Source organism: Pituophis catenifer, unplaced genomic scaffold, assembly GCF_029215685.1.
Source record: "Pituophis catenifer annectens isolate HBS135680 unplaced genomic scaffold, rPitCat1.0.hap2 SCAF_4, whole genome shotgun sequence".
Lineage (NCBI taxonomy): Eukaryota > Metazoa > Chordata > Lepidosauria > Squamata > Colubridae > Pituophis > Pituophis catenifer.
Window position 1 is genome coordinate 77254535 of NW_027256884.1, and position 19030 is coordinate 77273564.

Here is a 19030-nt window from a genome sequence, read left to right on the forward strand (position 1 = left end):
TGTGCTAGGATTTTAAAGATTAAAATGTTTTCAATTGTAATTTGTCTTATATTTCAGTAGTTATTTTAATCAAACACTGTACACTGTTAAGGAACAGGGTAAAAAAAATAAAATAAAAATTATCTATAGATTACATAGTTCTAAAATAACAATATCTCACCAGATATATATCATGCTGTTGATTCAACAGGATAGTTTCTGCAAGGTATAGCCATAGATAATACTTTTGCCATCCCTTCCTTCTTGATACACATATATACAGTACATTGGCCATAAGCCCCACTTATAAGTTAGGAGGGTTCCAATCTTATTTAAACTTCATGCTATACTCAGATATAAAGTTAGAATAACAGCAGATATATTTCTATCCATACCTCTTTTTGTCAACTTGATTCAAATATACAGATCAAATTGAAGATTTGTGTTTTATCTGAAGACTATATAATCCAGGAAAGTAATTTTAATATCTGTCAGATATTTATTTACATATCGAGTCTGAAACAAGATCCCAAGTAACAAAAATGACACAGCAATATAGGGTGACAAAACACACATCTGTCATTGACATAATTTTTTAAATAAATTATTTGTTTTTATCAAGTGTGTCTCTTCAATTATCTCTTTCCGGTTTTTGGAGATTTGAAGACAACGTGTCTGACTGCAAAAACAATTCTAAAATGAAATGTCTGTATATATGTAAAGGATCTGTTCTGTTATATTTCGTAGTATATAAAACAGAGGCATTGGCTTTTTTTTGTAATGAATTGTGTTTATTCACTCAGATTGCACATGACTATTAAACAAGATTATATACACACTTCTTTGAAATTACATTTGTGCCTTTAAGGACCACAAACTCATCCCTGAGATGGTGGAATGAAATCAATCTTTCTTGCTCTCTTCCGTCTTTTGTGTGTTTATGTGTTTTCATACATTTTTCTCTGTGGCCCTTTTTGTAATTTCATATCCTGTAAAATAATTGTTCTACAGAACAGAATCTTTATTATTGGATATTTATAGTTTATAATCCTAAAATTGCACTTAAGTATTAAAGTAAATTTGGATACAAACTTACAAATGGTATCAGTTTTAGGCAAATATTGTCAAATTTTGGCAGAAGAAGAAAGATGCTATTATAGTATAGACCAGGGGTGAGCAACTCTGGCCCTTTTACAAACTGTGGACTTCAACTCCCAGAATTCCTGAGACAGCCAAGCTGTCTCAGGAATTCTGGGAGTTGAAGTCCACAGGTTGTAAAAGGGCCACAGTTGCCACCCCTGGTATAGACTTTGGCTATAAACCAAGATTTTAGCATGAAAGCACAAAACTCAGCTTGATATTTTACCATATTCTTATTTAAACATTTAAGTAATTCATAAAATACCTTGTAAAAGATGGGGATGAAGTGGTTGGTGAGCTGTTAAAATGGCTGTCATTTCATCATGATCTGAGGGATGTATATATTCATAAATGCTATTGCCAGTTAGTTCTACCTGCCACAAAAACAGTTAACAAAATCAGAATGACTGAAAGTTCTATCTTTTAATATGATACTTCAGAAATCCTTACAAATTATATGTATGATTTACATATAATTTACTACATCTTTTCTAATGTGTAAAACAGAAACAACTGTTGACCAAAAACTGTATGGCCTACTTAATTCTAACTATTGCAGTTCTAAAGTTCTAACTAATTGCACAAAAGCTGGCCTGAAGATTATGGTATATATCTACATTGGTAATATCTTTTTTAATGTTAAGAATCTCTACAGTCATTTTTCATACAGCTATTATTTTTATTTTCCCATTCTTCACAAGGGAAATTAGTTTAAACAGCATATCAGCTTTTTCATATTTCTTTATAGCTAATTAGCAGGATCTAAGCATTTCAAATTAGCTATACTCATTCAGTTCTGGATATAAGACATGGTTTGAAAATTGTGTATTCTCTACACAGTTTCACTAAGACTGGTATTTATACTAGAAAACTTGCAGCCAGAGATTCAAGAAGCAGCCCAATAAGATATTTTTATTGCCAATATCGGGGGAAAATAGCAAAGAATCCTAGACTCAAATGTTACATATAAAAATGCAATGGTTCTTCAAGTATTCACTTGCAACTCCCCCCATCCATTCTGGTTTAGAAAAACAGTGTCCATTCAATTGTTGTTAATGAATTACATCTGCCAGTTGTTACAACTAACTATGCTAGTTGGTATTGTTGTGAATCACACCTGATAGATCCTACATTGTTTACCTCTAAATCCAGCCAACCATCATTATCATACATTTAGTTTTGATTTGTTAATGCTAAAGAACATAAAAGTTGTTTGCAAGTCTCCCAGCAATAGATGTAAGTTACAAAAAACTATGAAGTAGTTTCTCTATACTGGTGACTATGCCATCTTCACAAGACATATTGAACCACATCAACAACATTCTGCAATTCCAAATCCAGGTATATCCAGATGGATACTTGTTACCTTGTTACTTTAATCTGGACTTTGTATGAGGTTCAAACCTGGAAAATAGTTGCACTGATGCTCTCTCTTTATTCCCAGAACAGAAATACAATGCTAGAGAGATCTACAAAAATGAGATTGTTCCAGCTACCCTCTTTATATCATCTATCTCACTAAAGGATATTCTGAACCCATTAGGCAGGATTTTGGTTGGGCTGCATGTTTTAATTGTGACCTATAAAAGTGGCTAAATTTTAGGAGGAGTGCCATGTTGGTCTACAATGGCAGAAAGACAAAAGGAGCCTGGTAGTACTTTTGCTGACTAACACATTTTATTAAAAGGCAGCTCATTTCATCAGATGCATGTTTCCCAACCTTGCCAATTTGTTGGCTGAGGAGCTGAAGTTCACGCATCTTAAAATTGCAAGGTTGATAAACACTGGTCTAGGCTGATGCAGGATTTAAATTGGGATGGGGATGTGAGAACTAGGGGAAAGTTTGGTTATACAGATGCAGGTTACATGAGAAACAAATTATAAGCACTTTATCAGTTAACAATTAATGGATACTCCATTTTAACTAGGGCTGTTCTTAAGTTCTTTTTTCGGCTGGTGGCTGATAACTGATTTGTTTAATTACTTGTCAATAGCACCAGATTGGCAATGTCCTCCTATAATTTTGCTTGTTTAGAAAAAAAAATGCCTAAAATCAAGCAAGGCAGGATACTGTATATTTCTGGCAAGATAATATTAGATGCCTTTCCAACATCAGCATTCAACAAAGGGACAGAAATTTATTCCTACCTGGGATAAACCTAGATGAACAGAAGCTGTTTCTGAGATATACATTATTTTGCCATCAGACGCTACCACAAAAACAAACCCATCCAGAGTCTGTAAAAGAAAAAGAAATAGAGCAAACGCTTACCACTTACAATTTACAGTCAAGTTCCTTGTGAGAAGTTTTTAATTTCCCCCTACAGAAGAACATATATTAAAAAATATTACCCATATTGGCCTGATAAAGTCTATCATATACTCATTATAAAAATCATATCTAAAGCATTCTCTTTTTAGGTATGATAATTTTGCATAGGCAGAAATTAAATTAACTGTATCAAGATGAAAAAAGTTTAAAATATTTCTTCACACAAGTCCTATTATGGTATTCTCAAGAGATAAAAATCCTAATTAATTGGCTAGAAGATTTTTTTCATATCTTACAAATTTTATTTTAGCTTGAGGGAATTTTTATATTCTTCTGACTTTGTCTTTTAAATCAAAGTCTGAACAATATATGAACTATTTCAAAATGCTTGTTTGAGGCCTCACAAATGGGATTTAAAAAAGTAAAATTAAGATAACTTTCTAGTTTAAAATACCAATTCAAATAAAAAAATTCAAATAAAATCAACTTTAAAAAATTAAAACTGCTTTAAAGCATTAAAATGATATTCCATAATATTCCATTCCAATCCCAAAAATGGGTATTTGGAAGCAATTTTAGAGGAGTCTAATCCAGTGGCAGAATATTTGCTTTGAATGCTTCAATTCCTGAAAGTACAAATTAAAATTTTATCTTATCAAAGCATTACTCTATTCTGACTGACAGTGCTGCTCCATATTCTCAAACAAATATTTTTGTATCTTTGTTGAGATGTGTATTTTTAAAATATTTTTTAAAGAAGACTTAAAAAAAGTTGCTTGAAAAATAGTGGAATTACCATAGTTCAGTGGCAGAAAACTTGTCATGCTCCTTTTTACATTGCAATGCATCAAATGCCAAATATGGGGAAAACCCGTTTAAGCCTTTAGAAGCCATTGTTTACCAGAGAAGACATCCCAAAGATTTTACCTGAAGTAAATGTGAACCCAGCTCCTTTGCAATGTTATCCAAGGGGCCTAATCTGTTTGGCTGGCCCCAGGCATCTCCCAAACCTGGGGAGAAAAAATCAAGAAGCTTCAATCAAGGCATAGATGACAATATCTCAAGTTATGGCTAAAAACCAATTTGCCTCAACAGAGAATGTGTGTAAAACAGAGAATGGTGAGATTTACTAGGTGAGAGAGTCCCCTCTATTGTGCATAATCAGGCTAGGTGGTCTTTTCTTCTAGAACATCAAATCTGTGATTCCTGTTGTTCAGTTGCTAAATTGTGTCCGACTTTTTGCATCCCCATAGACTATAGCACCCCAGTCCCCCCATGACCTCCACTGTCTCCTGAAGTTTGCCCAAATTCATGTCCATTGCATGGATGGCACTATCTAACCATCTCATCTTCTGTCACCCCCTTCTCCTTTTGCCTTCACATGTTGGAATTCAACTGTTATTTAAGGGATAATTTCACATAACACACATAAGTCTCCTTCAACTTGGCCAACAGAACCTGACTAAATGCAGTTTCAAATGAGGTACACCTTCTGAGAATTTCCAGGTATCTACAAGCCCACGAAAAGGAAACCCACCACAGGCCTCAGTTAGCTCTGGGGTACAGGAAAAGCAACAGCAGTCAGGAAGGTTTAGTCTCTTTGCTCAAAGTGTGACTGCTTGAGTAGATTCATTGTGTTCCTTCTACAAGTTTGTCTTTTTGTCCTTATAAACTCCAACTTCAGACAAAAACAGGATGATCACAAAATTTGATGTCTCAATGTAAAGTCATTTGTTGTTCATCTTTTCTGCCTTTTTCCCTTCACAGGATTCTCTGCTACAATATGCCACCCTTCCCCTAATCCTTCCCTCACAGTTTTCCATAAAAGTACAAATGTCGGTAGTTCACTTGATTCTGGGAAACCACCCTACAGAACAATTACATTCTTAATAAACAATCTGCCAAAATCTCTCAGTAATGCATGTGTTAAATTAAAAAAAAGCCTAGTTCTTCTGGCTTTTGGAAATACCACAGTTAGCCATCATCTGGATAGCGTAAATCCCAGACTTTTCCCCAAGCAAAGCACTTGCCACAAATATTGTCTGAAGAATCAAGACCATTAATTCACTCTGGTTTCTTAAGAATACCTGAATTGTGACCTATATTCTGAAATTATGTCCTTATATATAAGAAACAAAACGGGTAGACTGATTCAAAACACTGCAGTTCTATAGCATTTCTGAAAGAATTTCCCTTTTACTTTGATATTTTCATCTGGAAGACATATCCAGATTCTATCTCCACCCTTGGAAAACATTCAGAAATAAGCTTCCTTTTGTGAACTGAAAGACACCAGAAATCAGCCTCCCACCTTCTTTTGTTGAAGCATGTGGAAACTCAGCCTGTCTACTATGCAAGTCATCCAGCCCCAAATAATGACACTGCTGTGATTTGGAACAGTTGCACAGTTGCTTGGTTTGAGCAGTAACCCAATTATACCTTTTGTTAATTTCAATTCTTTGTATTCTGCCTATGATATTCCTTTCTTCTGATGTCCTGCTTCTGCAACAGAATTGCTGTTCAGTGCCATTCTATTAAGCTGTTGTACAAGCAATTTTTTTTCCATTGTCTGCCAAGCTAATTGGATTCCCATAATTCAGCTACTGTTGTTTCATTCTTATTGTTATATTTGAAACATGAAATACTGCACATCACCAAACTGTTAGCATGTTGAAAAAAATCCTTCTGGAGCCAGATTTAGCATCTGGTTCAATGAAGCAGAACCAGTAGGCAACTCACCCAGCTGGAAGTATGATTGTGGCCCACAATCAGGAGAGGTAAACGGTGTCATTACAATAATGCAATTCTACCCACAAACATGGACATTTTTTTTAATATAATCTCACTTTCTAGATTCACAACCTCAACACACATATATACTTTTAACTGATATTAGCAATTCCATAATGGAGTAACAACATTCTTCTTTTTGCTCACACCTTTACCCTGATGCTGCACCAGGCTTAATCATCTTCACCTAATCAGCCTGGCCTTTTGAACTTTTGTTCTTTGAACTTTTGTCTCTGCTAGGTACTGATAATTGTTTCAGAACAATGTCGAGGTAATTTGTGGGTTCCATTCTTATTTATTTCGGTTTTATTTGCATTTTTTAAAAACTCCCTTTTAACTTTATCTATTTTAACCAGAATTCTTGGAACCGCATTTTTGAGTTTAATTGCAAACTCTTGATTGCAAACTGTCCACAGACTGGTGATTAGGGCGGAATATAAAACTGTTCGGAAACCAACCAAGGGAATACGACCTGGCCCATTCCGGAAGAAGGGGAGGCGGCTGTGGTGTAGGTCACAAGGACAGGGAAATCCATAAATGTTGACCACGGGATTCAAAACAGCTAAAGGGGGTTCCCGTAGCAATGAGCGCGCTCGCGGGGCATTCCCGCTGCAGTCCTGCGCCGGCTCCCTCGCATCTCCCAGCATGCAAAGCGCTCCGTCTCTCCTGCCATTCCCAGGCAGAAGCGGGGAAGCTCCGGGAGGGTCCTTCCTTTCCTTCTTCGTCCTCAGTCCGCCATGTTCCTTCCCTTAAGTCACGGAAAGCCCAATGGCGAGGCGTTTTCCCTGAGGGTTTGGGTTCACTCCGGTTGCGGTGGGGATCTTTGCTTTTCCCCAAAGGGAATCAACACGTGCGCTTCAGCAGAGCCCAGGCTGGCAGGCCGCGCCCAACTCCACTGTTAAGATGGTTTTGAAGTCCTAACCCAACGAGGATTCCCCACCCGCTTCTGCGGAGGTGCAAGTCTGTGTTAAATCATTAGAAGAAATAAATGGGCTTCAAATGGTTGCTTTGAGAGGAACGGGCGTCTAAACGTTCAGCTGTTGCAGCCGTTAATCTTCTACATGACTTTAACAAGTTTGCGGGTTGCGGCTTTGCTAATTTTGTTTGGAAAATGCTAATCCAGACGGAGAAGATCAAGCGGCTTGCCTAAACCGGTTGCGCCTTTAGAACAGAGGAACTAAGCCTTTGTTCCCTGGATTTGCAAGGGTTGCGTGGCAGGCACCCGCGGTCTGGAGATGGGGCTGCGCGGCGCCTCCTAATGAAACAAGCTCATGCAGAATCATGAACTCTGTGCGTCTCTCTCTTTCTCTCTCTTCCTTTTAGTAACATGGGAGCCGTCTACAAAGAAACGTGGGGGTGAGGAGGGGAAAGAAGACCTTGCTTTTTAAAAACATACCGAACTACTTTTTCCTGCAAAACTATAGTTACGAAGATATATTTGAAGTCTGAAACGAGATACACCGGCATCAGAACAAATTTTGATAAAACTAAAGTCTTTCTCCATCGAGTCGGTTTCGGACCGAAAGTCCAAATAACGGAAATGGGAGAGAAATCCGGCAGGGATAAGGAGGGTTCCAGGGCACTTTAATTAATTAACGAACAAGATTTTTCAACAGTGGGGGGCGGGTTGACTTCACTATCTGTTTAAGGAATGTTTCCCCTGTGAGCAACTTCAGCTAATATTCATTAGCATGTCCAAAATCTACAAATTTCTTTGATTTGAATAACAAATCAATAACAAAACTGGGCCTTGCATATGCCAGTTCAGAAATCTTTTTATTTTCTTTCTAGGAGAAGAAAAACATGGTCGAATTGTATGAGATGCAAATCGTTTTCTTAAGAAAAAGAACGCACTTTGATTTGTGGCTCCTCTTCTTGGTTCAAGGTTTTCTCCGGATGAATCTGAAATGTGTTCCTTCTCTTGGTGTTTTTTGTCTATTGAAAGTACTGTCTCATTCCGGAAAGCAAAATATTTCAAAACATTACGAAACCATGATTTATATCTTGCTTCTCTATTGCATTAAATTAAAAGTCAGCTGTTCAAATGTAAAGCTGAACCTTCCTCATTATCAAAAACAATTCAGAGAATGAAATGGATTGTTTAAAGATAGGCAACTGCTCCGATAAATTTTGTCTGCTGACAAATTTGTTCTTTGAGCTTAAGCGGCAGAATGTATTAGATTGGCTCGCTTTGATATTATTTCGCAGTAATTGTAGCGGGATTTTTAAGAGTTGCAAGACTCATTAAGTCTGGATGAAATCTAAAGCTGAAATCCTTTAGCCACATTCACTGTTGTAATCCCACCAGTGAAGCCAAGTGCCTGTAGCTCAAGAGAGCCTGGCCCCCAAAACAATAGATTTAAATTGATGGAATCAGCGGCTTAAAAGCAACTTTATCCACCGGTCTCTGCAGAAGTGAGCCTGTGGAGCTTTCTCCTAAGCTGTTCAGTTTAGAATTTTTGTCATTGGGCGCATGTGTGTGATTTCTCCACATTGCCAAATTGGGCTAATGAGACGTTACTCGAAAATAAGAATGATTATGATTTAATAAGTATATTTCCAAGTTCGCTTAAGTTCAGCACAGAGGCGTCCCGTCTCCAGAACCTCTTCTTTCTATTAGAATCTATCTAACGTAGGATAAGTGGTTGTATTTGAATTCCATTTTTAAAATGTATTTCTGTATTTCTCTCTGACCGAATTCCCTAGTTACATGACTTTCTACCAGGTAAAATATATTTAGGCAGCAACTCGAGCGGGAGATTTTCGTCCCAGATAAACATTGCAGAGAGAGGAAATTGTGAGAATTCCTTTAGTTTCCACAGCGAGCGGAAAAAAGCAAAAAAAAAAAAAAAAAACGCACACAGCCGTCCTAAACAGCAAATCAAAGCAGTTTGCAGATTGAGCGCATCCGAGTACTTTCAGTGTTGCGGTTGGCATTTAGTCCTACACCTCGCATACGAGGTACCCGACGAAGGTGCTTCACTAGGCCTCGATCTCCAATCTGGGCAGAATCTCTTCTGGCTGCTGGCGGGGACCCCATGATGGGGAAGGACCCTTAAAACTCTGCAATTCGAAAAGTATTCTACCAGGCAGAAAGCAAAGCTATTTCCCTTGGCATTTAGTTGTCTATGTTTACGTCTCATACAAAAAAGGATTTCATTATAAAATTCCCCCTTTATAATGAAATAATAAAAAAATAAAAGCCTAGAAAAATTTCTCTCTGGCCTGGCCTTATCGTCGCTGTCAAAATAGACGCAACTGCTTCAAGACAGTCACTTCTTCCCATTACAAGGTGATCTGAATTATTTTTTCCTTCCTTTCCTCCTTGTATAAGCTTTGTTATCCCATTGTCTCCCCTCCTGGCGTATTAGGAGCTATTAAGACGCGCCTAACAGTACTGAATGTCTGTTATAAAATAATGAGTGGGGTTTTCTGTCAGCGGGAATTCAAGTGACTCCATGAAAATCACTACTTTACAGCTGGCAAATTTTGAAAGGAAAAAGGCGAAATAAAAAGTGCAAATAGGAAAGCGGGGACGGTCCTCTGGTCTGGAAACCCATTGCTATCTGTTTACCGCTTAAAATAATTTCAGATTCGTGGGCCTTAAACTCATCGGAACCAAAGCAGTTTAAACCTCGAAACTCCTAATATCTGAGTATTGTAGTCTGAACGGCGGATAATCGGAGGCGAGAATATACTCCATTCAACCAACCTGAAGTCGGTTTTAATCTTAACCCTCCCCCCCTTTAATGCTAATGCATCGCCGGTCTCCTTTCGAAGAGATGGTCCGTTTTTGGGAATGACCTGCGAGGGACTCCTCCGAAGGGCTATTCCTGGGAGCCTCTCAGTTCCACCTGGCGGATAAAAACCAGGGACAGCTCAGCGACCCTTGCTGAAATCCAGGAAAGGGGGGGAGGGGGCAAAAGGCAGCCAAAGTCAGGCCCGAGAGCTCCCGAGAATTGCGGGGTCACAGGAATCTCCTTCTCAGCGAGACGCAGCGAAACGTCCAGGAGGTTCCATTTGCTTGGGCTGGAGACTTGTCAACCATTCAATCGTCATTTCTCAACCTGTGTTTTTGGGAAGTTTTGAGGAGAGTTGGGTTCAACGTCCCAGCCCAAACCTAAGAAGCCCGGGATTTGGCTCTCTTGGAGGATCAGCCTATCCCAAATCAGCCTGTTTCAGAAAATCTCAGAAATAGGAAGGTTCCTCTTCGGAAACCTTAAACAGTGGCATAAAACCAATGGGCAAAACTGCCCTCTGCTCTGCTGCCTAGTATATAGGCAAGATGGAAGGATAGCCACTTAAAGAGAAAGGAAGTGTCATGGCAAAGGGGCCCAGAACATCAGCCCTGGGAATAAGGTAGTGCTTAGGATGGAGCTCCTTCAAGGACTGGATTCTTCAGGGAGAAATGTAAGAGTTTGGCCGCGCTCCACCCCCGCCCCCACGTCTTTTTCCTAGAATGCTCAAATGCTAAGCACCTTAATTAAAATGAAGCTTGCCCCTTCTCTCTTCTTCCTTCTAGACACTAACTATCACTTAACATATAAGAGAAAAAAAAGTCAGTTTAGATAGTTTGACTTTAATGCAAGCCACAGGAGATGGCCCAGTAACAGGAAGGTGGTATTTTTCATATCATTCTTTATAATACTCTCAAGCTGCAGATTTAGTTAAATTAAGGCTAAAATCCTATAGATATTGTATATATTTGGCTATAAACCAGAAATACAAAGACCAAATACAAAGAACATGCTTCTAAATAGAAATGCAAAGAATTGCACATCTTCGAGATGCACAAATTAACAACAGTCATCTCGGGTGGCAGAAATAACTATTGTTTAACATTTAATCCACATTTATTATAAAAAGTGCACTTTCCACAGGCAAGTCCAAAACTTTGGTAAGTAATTAATAATTAATAATTCCTTCCATACATTTATATTATCAGCACAATTTTATGTATGTATTCAAAAGCTAAGAAAGATTTACTGGGATAAATTGCATACAACTGTGCTTAAAAGGCTGCAGTTTTAAGGTTGTAATTTTAACAAATCCAATGAGAATTTAATGGGAGTAATCCCTTACATATGATTTTGAGTTTCCCAGTTTAATCCTGTCTCAAAATAATGATTTTTAAAAATGAATTAGTAACATAATATGATTAAAACTTTAATAGTAAAATCAAGGCCATGCTTAATTCAACAGTTTACAATGTACATAATATAAATAATACAATGTAGTCAAATATTGAACGGAGTGCCATTATGATAAAAAGAAAACTCTCTGAACAGAATTGGAGTTGGCTCTAAAAAGTGTTTCTCAACCTTGGCAACTTTAAGATGTGTGTATGACAATTGGCTGTGGAATTCTGAACATTAAGTCCATACACCTTTAAGTTGCTGAGGATGTAGGAATGCTTGCATGAATTAAAATCCCCTTTCTCAATAGGATTTAGATCAATCCTAACTGAGCCATAGAGCTCACTCATGTTCCAATATTCCAGTCCTGAGATCTCTGGAAGTAATTTGCATTATTTCATATTTAGGAAGGTTTACACATTTTGATCAATACTTCATCAATAACTCCAATAAAACAAAATGCATTTATATTCCAGCCTTTCTCAAAGGAAAGAAATCGTATTTCCTCTCATGCTTTATTCTCCCAACAGTACTGGGAGGTACTTCGGGGAAAGCCAGCGGCAGAATCAACTTCAAAACTTTCTCCCTGCTGCCTGTCACTTCTTGCCATCTGCTCCCATTAGTGGATCTGTCTTTCTTTGACTTTCCTTTTGTTCCTTTCAATATTGTAAACAATATTCTTTACAATATTGAAATAAGGGATTTATTTTTGTTTTTATTTTTTGCTATGTTTGGCATTAGTTGCCAGCCTTAGCTCTTTCTGACTCCCTCTTTGCAGGTTCAGGCTAATTACTATTATTCTGTTTTAGTTATGTGTGCCTATCTTTCTACTTTTTTATATTTGATCTTTTTGTCCCTTAACTGAAGGAATATTAATTCTCCATGTGTGCATATGTGTTCATGTGTGTATGTAGCATCTGCATATATGTGTGTAAGAGAGGAAGGGGGGACAGAGAGGGAGAGGAAAAGGCCACTGAATCTAATTGGCTTACTCAAATGCACCAGATTTTTTTTTTCTGTTAAACACATTAAACTTATTCTTTGTTTATCATTGATACCATTAAGCTGCTACTTTGGAAGCTAAGAGAGATTCCTAAGGAAGGTTTCCTATTTCTCCAGATTCTTTCATCCATTAGGCAGCAGAAGTATTGGGCGTGGAAGTGTGTTCCATGTCATTCATTAAGCAGTTTGCCTCTTTTGGTTTAATAATTAGGAAAGGGGTTATTTTAAAAGTTCATTTTCAGTGCTCCACTGAGTCACAATTTAACTCCAATGTCAACAACCTTCAGGGATGAAGAAGTTGAGTTCTAGAATGTTTTCTTTCTCCCTTTTTTCTCGTTGTTTAGTGGTGGAAAAATAAGATTATCAGCCAAGAAGAACAAGAGAAATCAAGGAGAGAGGGAAAGGGCAGGGAAGAGGGGAAGGGTCCCAGTAGTAAAGAATATATATGAAAACCACTGTAGCAGATGTTACAGAGCCTAGATCTGTGCTGGTCACTGCTTCCTTCCTGCACTAATTCATAACTCTCAAAAGTCACCACAAAATTTAGAAGCTCAAGAATTCAGGAGAGAAGAATGTCAAGCTAACAGACTTAGCCTTGATATTACATCCCCACGGATTAGTTTTTTTCAATTAGAAGAGAGTCTTCTTTGATTTTCATCAGAGGTGGCCAACGGGCAATTCTGCCCGAGGACTTGGGGGTGCTTTGGGGCCACGAGAATCCTTCAGCTATATTGGCTGCTAAATTTTGGTGTCAGGTTGTTGTCAATACAGGAACTTTTTCTCCTGTAGATCCGATCCTCAAATGGGTACAACTGAAAAGTTAGGATTTATACCATTTGTATTCTAGAGCTAAGCTTACAAAACCTTTTGCTGATAAAGGTTGCTTTGGAAGAAAGGTCCATGAAGTTCAACTGGGATGGTTTTCTTTGTGGTTTTGTCTAGGGCTGCAGCTGTAGCAACCACCTGTTTCATGATAGATCAAGTTCCCGCAAGGAAAGGCTGAGTTTGACTGACCAAGAGAAACCCAGGCGTTTTTCCAAGCAGCAAAACAGAACAGGAATTGTTGGAGTTGTGGCAGATAACAAAGAGAAAACTTTAGCATCCTGAAAACACAGAGAGGAGAGGGGAAAAGTCCACAACCCTCCACTAAGAAGCCCTGATGTAATCTGTCCCACTTCTTTTGCCTTTTAAAATTTAAATAATGTATTTCTTGCTTAAGAGTGGCAAAACCAACTTTATTAAGTTAGCAGCTGCTCAGTCCAGAATTTACCATAAAAACTTTTTGTTTGCATCTCCTAGTGGGAAAATTAAGAGGAAATTGCTCCTGGACTACCTAGTGAACAAACAGATTCTTATATTTCTGGATTTTGAGTTTACTGTGTAGTCAGAGATACTTGGAGGAATTACTGGAAAATGTACTTATTTGTATTTATTTTGTTTGAATGAATGTATAAGTTGTAACTCTAATGGGAAACTTAAAGCGAAGAGTACTGTCGAAAGTTCTCCTTCGGGTTAAAGTGCCTGCAAATCACCCCAATTACTAATGTCTACAGTCACCAAAAGTTTTTTCTCCTTCTGATGTTGAAAAGGAAATGCACAGGAGTTTACCCAAACAGCCATGCATTATGATTTATGTTTTTCATCATTTCCTTAAGGAGAGGTTTGGTGTTAATTTGCCACAAGAAAAGTTGTGTCTTCCCCCAGAGTGTGATCTGAATTGAGGGCAGGTAGCATGATTTGTGGTAAAATCCTGGACCATTCAAAATTAATCCTATCTGGTACAATGGTCTGAGATCCTTCCGAACCTTTCAACCACGGTGCTGATACACGGTTAACAGCAATAAGGGCGGGCTTTCTTTCAGCACCACGGTGCCTGGTTAATGTTATAAAACCTCCAGATCAGCGTTTGGAGAATTCTGGCTGTGGATTCAGGGGTGTGAAGTCCACATATCGTAAAGTTGCGGAGGTTGAGAAATACTGCTCTAAAAGACTAATGAAAATGGCCCCAAAATTTTAGCAGTGTCTCCATCCACAAAGTCTTACTCGGAAATCCACCTTGAACTCTCCCACTCCAATGTAAAGACAGTGGAAATTATTTCCTACTCCATATAGGAACTGAGACCTGGTTTTATTTAATCAACTGGTTAATATTAAGCAGCATTTTCCCTTTCCCCCTTTTTCTTAGGAAAGATGCCACAGACTACAAAGGGGGACCTGATTTTTATAGCACTGGTTGCAACGGTTCTCTGACTTAAAGAATCCCGAAGCATATTTTAAGAAGGCAAAAAGCTGGGATGATTTGGGTCATTTAGGCTACTGCATTCGTAGATCCATTTGCTTGGAATAAGACCTATTTATTTTTCAGTGAAGTTCACTTCTGAGTAGAAAGATTGAGGATTGTATTTACTCCACCTTTTTTAATTTATAAGATTGGAAGAAGAGGGGATCTTTATTACAGAATTGCTACGTTCCCTCAGTGAACATTAGTTGGGAGTAAATGCCATTCAACTCAATGGGATTTGCAATGAAACAAGATTAAGATTGCCCGCATTATACTCTGAATGGATTGCATTTGTACTGTGCACAAGACAAAAATTTGATGGGTTTTATAGTCACGGTTGCCCTTAAATGCAAGGAGCTGCAGCGTTCATCTGGGGACACACACACACAAACACATGTGCGCGCGGGTGCAGTCTCATATCAACACAATGGAAACTAGAATGCTAGTGTCAAGATTTTTTTCATTAACAGGGGTTAGTTGTCATTTCTTCCACTTTGGAGTTGTTTTATTCTGTTTAGAGAAGGGATAAGAGAAATATAAGAAAAGGTGACTGTTATGCGAGATTGCTAATGTATTTTAAACATGCAAGTGGAGTTTGATGCATTGGTAAGGCGTCAGGTTAAAAATCAGGAGACCCTCACGTCTAGTCCCAGTTTAGGTACGAAGCCATCTAAGCGACCTTGGGCCAATGTTATTTTGCAACTATAGCAGTCGCTTCGTCTAAATTCTAAAACATTTTTAAAACGCTCCCTTTTCCACAACGGGGGACAAAATATTTTAGAGCATTGCGGAACAAGGCGACTCAGATAAACCCAGCCACTTCTCTGCAATCAAAGCACTTGCTGTAATGGTGGCGAAGAAGACAGTGGTGGGCAATCAAGCCCCCTGACCCTGGTGGACTGCAGGGTGGTATCTCGCAGGGAGAGGACAGGAGAGGGAAGGGAGAGGAACTGTGGTCCGCTGGCAAGTATAGAAAGCTAAGGCTGCTTAGGAAGAGAGGAAGTTCTAATCTGTTTCCGAGTGGGAAGGTTCGGGCCAAACTCTCTTAAGCGGGAGGAAAACGAAGTAAAGTAAGGAACGGGGGTCCCGGGTTTGTGGAGGTTGCTTCAAGGAAAGAGCCGGAGCCCTGAGGCTGGGGGGAGGGGAATGCCATTCACCTCTGCCCATTCAAAGCTGCCAAGTGCCCCGTCAAGTCCCGGGCTTTGGTTTGCCGATCCAGCGGAAAGAATGGCTGAAAGCAGCTGCTTAGAAAAACGACCCCTAGCTTCCCTGGAAAAACCCCGTGCCGGACTTTGGATGTAGTACGAGTAGAGTTGCCCTACTTTCAAATACCTTTCTGTTCAATAATATCCCGCTCGTGATTTACCAGCGTCGCCGACCATTTCTATGGCAATATATCAGCAATGAAGCTATTTATATATCCAGCAGTTGGCTTATGATACGGATCTTGCGGCCCGAGTTTTAGCAAATCCAGTTCCTTTGCACCTATAAATGTGCGTTCACTTCAAAGTTAGCTCTTATTTAAGTCCCCACATTGGTAAATTTATTGAGGATAAGGAAGCAATCATTAAATAAATGGTTAGGAGTCTTCTGCTTGCTTTTTCCACTAGATTTTCACATTTCACCCTCGGATTATCTATATACAATTTCATACATATCAAAAGCAAATTTCGGTAAATAGAATTCAAATCAGTCGTGCCCATCCCCCATCATTAAATTTAACGTTTCTATTCCTTTGGATCTAAAGTACGGAGGCGATTTGGTTTCAAGGAAGAGTAATCGAATAATTTCTGTGGGCATTTAGATCCTCAGTATTTTTACTTAGCAGCAATGTGCCACCTTTATATTTGCCTGTTCTATGCTCAATATGGTTATATACACGATTTGGAGGGAATGAGGCTGCAATCTTATTCCCGTGCAATCCAGAATAAGTCTCATTCAATCTTATGCCAGAGTAAAACTGTGAAGAATCGGGCTGTTCCTTTGTCTGATTCCTTGCCCTGTGTCGGCTCTATAGGTCCCAGAAAAGGGAAGCTTAATAGAATGGATTTGCATTTCGAGGATCTCATGCAATAGTATTCAGACAGGATATATACTAGCAAAATAGTAAATCATATTTTAAAATTTAGTTAGCTGTCAAGAACTTTTATGAACACGGGTCTCGGTCATTTGGAGAGTTTTCATTTTTTCCTTTTTTTCTCCCTCTTGAGCCTGGCACACAATTTTTACTTAGTGGGGGAGGGGGGGGAATGAAGTTGAGCCCTCAGATCTATTGCAAGGACTACTTTCTTCAGACACTTTACACACCTCCCCGACTTTCTTCTCGACCGGATCAAATCTACGTTAATCCTTTACCACCTCTTTTCCCTACTTACCTTCATGGGAATGCAGAGGAAATACCCTGCAAGGGAGATATTTTGTTGCATCTGGCTACATTCCTTATACTTTATACTTCAAAGGACACGACTGATTCTAGCCTTATCCCGCACCTACACAACAGGCCTAAAGAGTGATTTCAGCAAGGGGACGTTCATAACGTTATGAACTTCTTTCTTTTTCAAAAAGATTCTGTGGTTCCTATTACCCTAACTAATATGGAAACGTGTTTTGTGGTCTTGAAGCCTAAGGAAATTAATTACTCCGCAAGATTTCTCTGATTTTGAAACGGCTGCGGCAATGTTAAATGCATCAGTAAATCAGTGTATCCCTAGGTAGTCCGCTGCTGGCTACCTTCTCCCTATAGAAGAGAGAATAGCTTTCCTTCTCCATCCGTTAAAGGCAACATAACCTGCCTTTACCTGCCTCTGAAACTTTCTTCCATAAATAACTGGAGACATTTGGATTCTGCCATGCTCGTGGCCTACTAAGGTCCAAGAAAGGGCAAGGAAGCAAATAGCAAATCAGAACTTCTCGTCTCAACTTAAAGAGTTTTGAGACCGCAGGCAAACTTAGGCACCCCCGGAAGCGAAGGCGCACTTCGCCACCCCGGTTCCCTCTAAGAGTTTTGACCCGGTCGGGCTGTTGACAGGATCGCTCGATCTTCCGAATTGTTAGAGGCTGAATTCTGACACCCTTCGTTCTCTGGCACACGATTGGCCGGACAAGCGGAGTAGAAAGAGTCCCGAGTCTGAGCCCGACAGGACCACTTTGCCCAGGTGGCAAAGGGACCATCTGGGGATGGGAGAGTCTGATTAGCCTGCCCCTCTCAAGTGTGGGGGTAGGGGGAGCGCGCCCCTTCCCTGCCCGCCTTCCCCACGGGCAGCTCAACCAGCTTCATTCCGGAGACGGAGGACTCCCTGGAGGGCGACTTACCTTCCGGGAAGACCGCTCTCATTTTCAGGTAGCTTGTGGTGAGGCGGATGACGGAGGCCTTGTCCAGCTGGGAGGTGATGGCCGACGGCAGAGGCAGCAGCTTGGCCAGCTCGTAGAATTCGCCGTTCTCCTTTTCCCGCCGCGTCTTGGCGGCGTTCTTAGACTTCTCCTTCATCGCGGCTCCGGCAGGGCGACGGCCGGGGCGTCACTGGCATAATAGAGCCCCGGGCGGAGGCGACGGCGGCGATACTGGAGGGGTGACAGGCATGTGGACTTTGACTCGGGTCCACGGAGAGCCAACCAGCCAGCCAACGAGCGAGCGAGCAATGGAGGGAGGGATGGAGGGGCAGGTCCGGCTCCAGAGTCCGGACAAGCGACTGTGGCGCTGGCTTAGCTTGCGGGTCTCCTAACCACGAAGCAACAGCTCTGAATTGGACTGTCCGTGCAGTGGGTCGCCTTCGTCTCTCTCCCTGCCTGCTCTGGTCCAAAACCTTTGGCTGTCACCGGGGAAAGGGAATGGGGGAGTCGCCCTGGAGTCTCTTCCCCCCCTCACTCCTCCCCCCCGAGTTCAGATCTGAATCCGGAACCAGATCTGAAGCCAAACTGAAAAATCGAAGCACAGAAGCTCAGATCCCGTGCAACGCCCCCAGCCCCTCCGCCCCTCCCCCTCGCCTCAAATAGAGGAGCTCCTCTGATTCGACAATTGGCCGGCTCCCCTCCCTGCACAAGTGGCGACTTGGCGGCTTTATTTGGTTTGGACCTTTTCGGGCCAAACTGATTTCCGCCCCACCCGCTTCGGCGACGGCGAATCCGAAACTCTCGAGGGAGCCGGTTTTCCGAAGGCCGCGGCTCGCTCCGCTCCCACGGGGGATGCTGAGCGTTTCCTTCCACGGCAGGATCCGAGGCAACTCCAGGACCCACTGAGGAGCGCTTCTACTCAGCCGCCCACCTCAAGGCAGGAGGGATTCCGCAGCCAAATCCGCTTCCCTCCCTCCCCCCTCCCCACACCTCGCTGGCTTGGTCTCCGGTTCTGGGCCTGGCGGTCGAAGGCCCGGTTCCAGCGATTCCCCGCCAGAACAGCTCCTCCTCCTCCTCCTCCGCTGGTTGGCAAAGAAGCTC

General features: G+C 40.6%; 1 protein-coding gene across 1 annotated transcript in view; it reads right to left on the reverse strand.

Annotated features, from left to right (window-relative positions):
- SIM2 (SIM bHLH transcription factor 2) overlaps positions 1-18086 on the reverse strand; it is a 34612-nt gene extending 16526 nt beyond the window's left edge. The window contains exons 1-4 of the mRNA XM_070943517.1: positions 17912-18086; positions 4319-4401; positions 3268-3357; positions 1385-1493 (exon numbers count right to left, since the gene is read on the reverse strand). Coding sequence (XP_070799618.1) covers positions 1385-1493; positions 3268-3357; positions 4319-4401; positions 17912-18086 — 457 coding nt within the window. The remainder of the gene's footprint in view (positions 1-1384; positions 1494-3267; positions 3358-4318; positions 4402-17911) is intronic.
- Positions 18087-19030: the final 944 nt, after the last annotated feature.